Source organism: Crassostrea angulata, chromosome 1 (genome assembly GCF_025612915.1).
Source record: "Crassostrea angulata isolate pt1a10 chromosome 1, ASM2561291v2, whole genome shotgun sequence".
NCBI lineage: Eukaryota > Metazoa > Mollusca > Bivalvia > Ostreida > Ostreidae > Magallana > Magallana angulata.
The window spans coordinates 26,129,748-26,138,491 of NC_069111.1; the positions used below are offsets into that span (position 1 = coordinate 26,129,748).

General features: G+C 33.5%; 1 protein-coding gene across 2 annotated transcripts; it reads right to left on the reverse strand.

Moving 5' to 3' along the window:
- Positions 1–446: 446 nt before the first annotated feature.
- LOC128180250 (ras-related GTP-binding protein C-like) lies at positions 447–8,721 on the reverse strand. Of its 2 annotated transcripts, none has more exons than XM_052848193.1 (9): positions 8,680–8,721; positions 8,194–8,339; positions 6,030–6,124; positions 5,759–5,901; positions 4,998–5,197; positions 3,223–3,337; positions 2,957–3,099; positions 2,416–2,555; positions 447–1,846 (listed from the first exon to the last, which is right to left on the reverse strand). In XM_052848193.1, exons 1-9 carry the CDS (start codon positions 8,680–8,682, stop codon positions 1,713–1,715), a joined length of 1,119 nt encoding a protein of 372 aa, XP_052704153.1. In that variant the 5' UTR covers positions 8,683–8,721; the 3' UTR covers positions 447–1,712. The 2 variants fall into 2 exon arrangements, with proteins under 2 accessions (XP_052704153.1, XP_052704164.1); XM_052848204.1 differs by lacking the exon at positions 8,680–8,721 and adding an exon at positions 8,525–8,542.
- Between the last annotated feature and the right edge of the window lie 23 nt (positions 8,722–8,744).

Consider the following 8,744-nt stretch of genomic DNA (forward strand, 5'->3'; position numbering starts at 1 on the left):
TTTTCATGAATTGTACGTCATTACACTATCTCAATTCGTCATTTTAAATTTTAGTTAAGATGTTTGCACAATACAAGTTGTACAGTATTTAAAAAATACTACAATATAATTGTGAACTTTCAGATTTCTTCATAAAAACACTGTAGTCTGGCTTTCATCCTTTCATGCCACTGCTTTAGATTATGTAATATGTACATCTTGACGTTGTCTTGTGTATTTACCAGCAAAAATCCTGGCTTAATGAACAGCATTCACCAACAGATGTAAGATGTTACCAGATCTACTCTCTCTCTCTCTCTCTCTCTCTCTCTCTCTCTGTGGTCTTTTCTTTATAGCCATAATCAATCTGATAAGATGGTGGTCATAAAAATACAAAGCTTTTTGAAGGTACATTCAAAATTAAAAATATCCTGTCAGAGGTAAATGATTGAACACCCATGAGACTATTGATACTTTATTTTACATTTTATTCAATTTGTTTTGATAAAGATGGATATGAAAAATATTACATCAATGAGTAATGCATAATTATCAGCAACTATTAAGAGCAACATGACCAATGTGTTACCATTGTGTTACATTACATGCATGAGAAAGCATTCTCATATTACAGCAAGGTCATCAAATTTCTCTTGGCACAAAATACAAAAAAAGATGTTGCAGTAAAATGAGAAATTTCATGCATTTTTTCACAAAACAAAAAGGGACATACATTTGGTAAAAAGAATAATGAGAATAAAGCATTTTCGTAACGAATATGTCTCCAACTTTCACATCTCTAAATTAGGGACACAGAAATACTATATACATGTATTTAATTAGGTTCCACATTTCTGCTGTAAATGCAAACCCATGACAACAGTTTGACTTTCTCATAAAGATAAATATTCCTGTCATGTGAAAAAGCGACTAGATTTGGTCTACATCTCCATTTTCTTCAAATGGAAATATGCTTTTATTCTAAAATTCAGAACACATGTATACACTGTAAGTATGCATTCGATAACAAAATACTGCAAAAGTCAAAATCAGCAAAGATAGTACATGTACTTGGTTCCCTTACCCCCCCCCCCCCCCCCCAAAAAAAAAGAGAAGAAAATAAACATTGATTATATTTGCATTCTAGCATAACATATACTTTCAGCAATCTGCATCTCAAAGTATAACTGAATACATTTAAATACTTCTTTTAAAAAGAACTCCTATGACTATTAAAAGATTATCAAATTCTACATAATTTTCCTCTAATTAAGTACTCTAAAATATCAAAGAAAAATTACCATCCCCCCCCAAAAAAAAAATCCCAAACAAAAAAAATCAGTCAAACACATGATATACAAAAAGAAAAAAGTATCAGCATTGATATTCTGAATTGAATGGATCTACATGATCAAAATGTTGGATAGAAAAATATGCAAATGTCAAATTATAAAGTATTCAAATACATCAGACAATGAGGTAACCGATAATATCCTTCAAACAGAAATGTCGAAGTGTTACACTGTTAGGCATAAGTGATAACAAATGATCAATTTATCACAGAGAAAATAAAGTCTGTTTTCTTCAGATTGCAATGCATGCCCTGTGTTAGGGAGCATGCTCTGTTCACAGACAGACCGTCACTTGTTAGAGATGGCACTTACCAGGCCACAGGGATTACTGGTGGCCCCAAAGGCCATCATTCTGGATTTTCTGAACACTGGGTTGAATTATCAGTTCACAGAGCCATTAGTGTGGCTGTAGTCCCCCGACGTACTGATGGCCAGCTTGGTGGTGTCTGTGGGACTGACTTCAAACACCTCTTGAATGGCTTGTTGGAAGCACATGAAGTTATAATCTATCACTCCTGAGGAAACATATAAATAACATTAAATACATGTACCAAAAAACCCAACTCAATAAATAAACTGTAAACCAACTTTTCTTCGTGTGCGAGAAATTTTCACGAGGTTAGCGAGAGCCTTGTCGTCACGAATATTTCTCGCCACAAACCAGTCCTTTGTCTATAGTTTTTATAACAATACAGGTCTGGATAAGGCTTGGTCACGAACATTAGTCGTCGCAAACCAGTTTATCGGCAGTAAATCGCGAAATGAAGTCGCCGCGAATAAAAATTGGTTTACAGATGTTATACCAAGTCATATAAAAATGCAGTTATTCTATAACCTTTCTAGTATGGTATTTCTGGCAACACAAATAAATAGCTTATGGAACTGCTAAAATGTCTGAATTAAAAACACAGGAATATACTGTCAAGAAGACACAAAACAACATTAATATCACGCCTGATATAGCTATTAACTTTGTGAACAGACGTGCAATAAACTTGTTCTTTCAACAAAGAAAGAAGCTCATTTACACTGCTTTCATTTTTAATAGTAAAAGTTTATCAATACTTAGAAGCTTTAGGAATACCTTGTTTTTCAAAGCTATCCTCACGGAGTATGCAGACTAGCGCCAGGTATTTGTTGACCTCACGTAAGTACAGTATTGTACCGTTGTTTAGTTTTATTGTTGAACGAGTCTTCTCATCAAAAGCTGCATCATCCCTTTGGCTAAAAAAAAAAAATAAAAAATAAAATAACACTAAAACTTGATATTCAAAAAGAAGAGTGTAAAATGAAGGGTGCTTAATCATTGTGTTATATGAAGTTACATATCATTTGTTTTTAATTTTAAAACATTTAATGTACTGACAACATAATGATATAGTTATATGTGTTCAGTAGTTGGTCAATTTGGCTGTAGGTCCATAGCTCAAGACTTGCTTTGCCTATTCCCCCTCTGCCAATTTAATGATTCTTTGTTCCCTCTCAACATGTCTAAAATAATTCCCATGACCCAAGTTTGCTAAATTTTTCTGGGTAATTCAAATGTATAACTTCCACTCCACTAATCTTGTGACATCATTTCCCCCTCTTTTTTTTGATCAGCGAAATCCAGCCATGGTACTTACCCATATATTGATGAGAGGTCAATGACCACATCTATCATATCACAACAGAGCTCATAGGACTGCATGTCAACCGCCGAGCTGTCTGTAGCCAAGTATATCTTACACACCACATCAAACAGAAACGCCTTCTCCAGACCGGAATTCTATTAAAAATTAAAAAATTATTAACATATCAAATACCAGGAGAGTAGAAATATTTCATCGGTTATGTAAAATTATCATACATCCAATGTATTATTGAACAAACATCTTCAGCATCTACTTACAGATATAAGTATATTTAGTAAGTTCTCCATCACTGGTAACTGAGGAATCAGCTTTTGTACCACTTTACTAAATGCCTCAAATATGGAATGATCATATATACTTGTTAATGAAAAGCTGAAAAAAAGAATGAAGAATATTTGAAGTCATTTACATATGTAAAAAGTAAATATATCTAAATAAAATGAATTTATTCTCAAAAATTCAAGTTTCAATAGAGAGCATTGTTGTAATAAAGACACGTGTAAATTTAAATATGATATGTCAAATCAATGCATTAGGCCAAAAAAAATTAATGATTTGTTTCTCAGGCACCGCCGCATCAGTAAAATCATCGCCGCATCAAACTTTTTTATCGTTATTTTTCCGGATTTTTCATATCTTATCAATATCGGTTTTCTCTATTATAAAATCAATGTGACCAAACGCTCAGAATAAAGGCTTGTCTCTGTCAGTAAAAAACGTTATTTTATCTGACACATCTACCCAGTGACCAACCTAGGGGGCTACTTGGGCTAAATACAAGTTTATGTCAATATAAGGACTCGCTTTGTGGTTGGTAACTTCGCCAGAATTTCCTCAGAAAGAGAGGTTAAAGCACAGGCACCTGAATTTTTATCAATCAGTCGCTTAATAAGTCATTTATCGAAAAATTCTACCCCTACTATATATAAATACACAAGGTGTGCAACGCCATTTTGACCCCCTCGTCGATTCAGGCTTCGATTTGCCACATAAATCAGATATGCCTACCGGTTTGCGTGTAACATTGAGTTCAAATATGATATTTCTCACTATACGTTTCGTCCTTATGTTTAAATCCAACGCATTGATAATGCTATCAACTAAAATTCACGCAGACTTGGAATTTCGTCCCGAGGCTCGATAGCCATCAGCTGACGTCACGAAATTTCAACTCCGCGCTGAATGATCTAATACATAAAATTTTCAAAACAATAATTATAAATTTATTTCATTGACAAACTAAGATCAGAGGCACTAAAGAAACCAAAACACTGTGTTGTTTGTTATCCTCATTTTACTTAACATACGTTTTAAAAAGTTTATGTGTTAGATCAAAAAAAAAAAAAAAAACCTGCCTGCCTCATCAAAATTTCAAAATTTTGGCCCGAGAAACTAAATAATGATTAATTTTTTTTGGCCTTATTATGTAAATAGTTTCATACAGTTCTTTGAGCAAATTTAAAACTTTAAGGATGCTGAATGCTTAATAAACAAGAGATGTTTGTGAAACACTTATGCCCCCCTCTCTTGGAAACATCCACAAAGAAAATGAACATATTAAAACTGCAAATATTTGAAATTTTTCTTCTAAGTCCAAGGGGCATAACTCTGTCGAAAATTGCTCTATCATACCAAAAATCAAACTTGACCAAGATATTATTTAGATAAACCTGTATGACAAATTTCATATCAATATGTGCACCCTCTGCGAAGAAAAGGAACAAAAACTTTTGGTGGACCGACCGACCGACGACCGACAGACAGCAGCAAAGCAATATGCCCTCCCTTCTTCGAATTACTAACACATCTACCTTAAAACTCTGTGTGATATTTTTGGCCATTAACTATCATTAAGTAATGATTGAGAAATCAAAATATTCTAGCGGCTATAAACTTTGAAATTATTCTTAATACAGTGCTCTTTGTCTGAAAATAATCTGACCATCCAGCCTTCCTTTTAATCAACAGAAAACATTTGAAGCTTAAACTCTCAATTTAAAATATTCATCAGGGAAGACCAAAATGCACTTACCTGAGATGGATATTTTCTAGACCATCATCCGCCAAATTATCGTTGGCTCTCTGGTGGATGTCTCTTTGTGTCTCGATCCTGTGGTCATCCGACAATCCATCGACCTTGTGGATGAACACCTCAAACTTGATGTCGGGGTTGATTCTGAAGGCTTTAGATACAGTGGTGTGGAGTTTGGCAAGGGCATCTGTGTATTCATCCTGTAAATCACAATCATAATGATAAAATATATACTGTATGGAATAATAGCATACTAATATATTTATACATGTATCCTTACTTAGAAAATATGACAAATTTTAACATTTACATTTGCAAATCATTTTTCTTATCTGAAACTACTTATTAAATGCAAAATTTAATTTTTTTCAACACGTTAAAAGGTCATATTAACCATGTCACAATAGGGGTATACCAAAATAGAATCAGAAGATCGTAATTCTAAATCCAACAATAATTAAACACAAAACTTTTTTTTCAATACCAGAATTTAGGATATTCTAACTGGAAAAAAGAGATGATAAATACTAAAGTTTAACTAAATAAAATAAAGATAAAGACAATAAAGATCTTAAACAGAAAAAGAAAAAGTGTCAATACATTGCAAGTTTTAACGCAGCATTACATCAAATATTGGACTTCACAAGATTTGGTAACATTACTAAGCAAGCTCATATACCAGTAACAATTTAACATCGTTAATTACTTCTAAATCCAGAAGAAAAAAAAAATCCAGTTCAGGATGTAACCCTTATTCCCACCTGTGCATCAATGACAAAGACTATGGCGGCACAACCCATGATGATTGACTCCGTATCAAAGTTGGCCGTATCGAAGATATTCACATGGTCTGACCCAGGCAGATCCCAAATTTGAAACTGAACAAAGGAACAGTTGGAGACATCTGAAGCAAATTGAAATTTACATGCAATTACAACCATATTAATGACCACAACATACACAAATTTGTGAAGGTGTTACCTGTATTTTATCAAAAATAAATTGACTTTCAAATTACATAAAAGTTCTTACCTTCTTTCACTATTTTGTTTGTGGCTTCCAGGAATAGAGTTTCATTCGGTGAAACTTTGTGAAAAACAACTTTTTGTATCGATGTTTTTCCACTCCTAAAAGAAAAATTAAATACTCTTACAGCCAATTTTCAGAAATATTCCTGATTTTGTGTACAGATAACAATAACATCCTGTTATACAATGTAAGATGTAAGAACATTGTGAGGGGTTATTTTCACAAATCTAACTTGAATGTACATGCTGCGATCAATGGACCAATGCGTTGAGTGACGACACTTTTGGGATCGCGAGTTGCAGTCATAGAACAAGCATTTTCATTGGCTGTTTAAGAATTCACTTACTCTTACCTGCTAACGTGTTTATTGATAATTTATGCACCAACTGCCAGATAGGTAGTTTAACTCTGTATCAGAACTGCAAAAACTAAATCACTACAATAATTGACTAAGAGTAAGTTCTCACAATAATCCCTTCTTGTTTTTTATGGTGTAAACAATTGTCAAAAACACGACGTTTAAACAGGTTCTATCCCTAATTTATTTTTTCAGTATAATGCTTCTTCAATAAATTCAATAATTTTCTCCACATCAATTTAAGATGAGGCAGTATTTATTTTGTTGTAGCTCGTTCTAAAGAATTCACGACAGATACTGACAATAAATATTAGATAAATTGCATTTTATTGAACTTAAACCGATCAATGACACACTTCTACAAGTGTGCATGGGTTTTCAAACATACAAAAAATTTGAAATCTATGGCATGTAAACGTGTTCAATTTTACACTGATCTGTGATTAACCTGATTTTGTAACTCAGTCAGTCTGTAAGACATTAGTTTTATTGCATGTTCCTCAATATTCATCAGACAATATAAACTACTGATGTTGATGCTTTACTTGCAGCTGACTTTCTCTCAAACATGCTAATCGACCTCAGACTGTAAAATTCATGTGCAGATTGAGTCGCCATTTTACAGTTTTGAATGTACATGTATATAAAATAAACCACACTTCTTCATTTTACGGAGCTAGTGACGATGTTTCAAAGATTTTCAGTACAGATTTATTTTAAACAAAAAAGTGAAGACATATGCTGTACAATGTCTAATGGATTTCATGGCGTGTGAACCCGAACTATTCCGTGGATCTACATTTTGCAACAAACTTTTTGTGAGGAAAAACAGTCTGTTCAACTCTTGCTATTTTCCACATATGGTACAATATGAACTGTAACGTAAAATATATTTGTTCACTAAACAGTTTCTGACAAATTTCTTCACAATGAACTGAATCAATTAAAAACGCACTACAATCTGTGACTTTAATCGTTTTCTGGTTTTTTTTTCACTAACATTATTTATACATGTATATAAACATCGCCCTGTTTGTTCTTGAAAAAAACCTCTGTATGTTATTTTTAACTTGCAAGTTGAACTTTATGAAAAGTTTTCTTTCTCCGACATTTCTTTCCACGTGTTAGCATTATGTTCTCAACATGCATTTGAAAAATGGGCAGGTCTATATAAATGTGCCAATCAGAATCTTTGTTGCGAATCGCAATTGAAATACACACTGTCTAAAAAGTACATGTATCATCACTCAACGCAATGCTACATCAGCCTTGGCATGTACTTTTATGTTAGATTTGCAATGAGTATATATAGGATCATATTGAACACAATGTCATGAATTTCAACCTTTATAGTCATTAATCTTGTAAGGTGATATGGGTCATCAAGCTTGTAGAGTTTCAACAAAAGAAAAAAAACAGAAACACTGACTCTCTGACCCTGTATCTCAGAAACATATTTATAACGACCCTTTGAACACTAATGCAAAATTGTTTTTTCTTTATAATACTTAAAAATAATTATATCATTAGATATCAAAGAGGGGATCGTGATGGTCAAATCGAGTTCAATACCGGGGCGCCAGATAGCTTAGTGGTAGAGCACCTGACTAGAGATTCAGGGAGCCCAGGTTTGGAACCCAGTCTGGTCTGTCATTATTTCTCTTATCCCATTACAAATTTTTTCCCTTTTATCGTTTTCAATTGTACTTAGTTGATGGATATGTTTAATTTCATTAAAAATCGTCATTTGAACAGGGATGGAAACAATAACTTTAGACAGACCTTAGTTATAAATACATGTATCCATACCTTCGAAGCCCCATCAGGAGTATCCTAGGCTTCTGGGAGGCAACCATGCTCTGGGAATCTGGTTCATTGCTCTCTCCCCCATACTGGTACTCTTTAGGAAAAGATGTTCCAAATGTTGATGACATATCATTTTTATCTGGATAGGACTGAAATTAAAAAAAACCCAACAACATTGTATCAATGAATACTGTAAAAAGTTGGATATCTAGGCAAATGTAAGCCCTGGGGCCTACACCTACACTTAAACAGTATATATACCCACACTAACGTGCCAAAAGTATACAGTACATGCATATGCGATTCTGACATATCTTATTTTATCACAATTTACCATTCATCAGGGACATATATACGTCCCTGCATTCATGTATTTACAAGCTAACTGAATCAGATAATTCAAGTGACATCAAGCAGTGCATATATAGGCTATCAAAGAGAATTTCATTAAAGTGAAAGTTGGTTTTGACAGCAAAATTGTGAACCTACCATTTTGAGAGGTTACGTTCATGTGATATAGCCTCGATACATAATATACAATAACGAGACTAAAT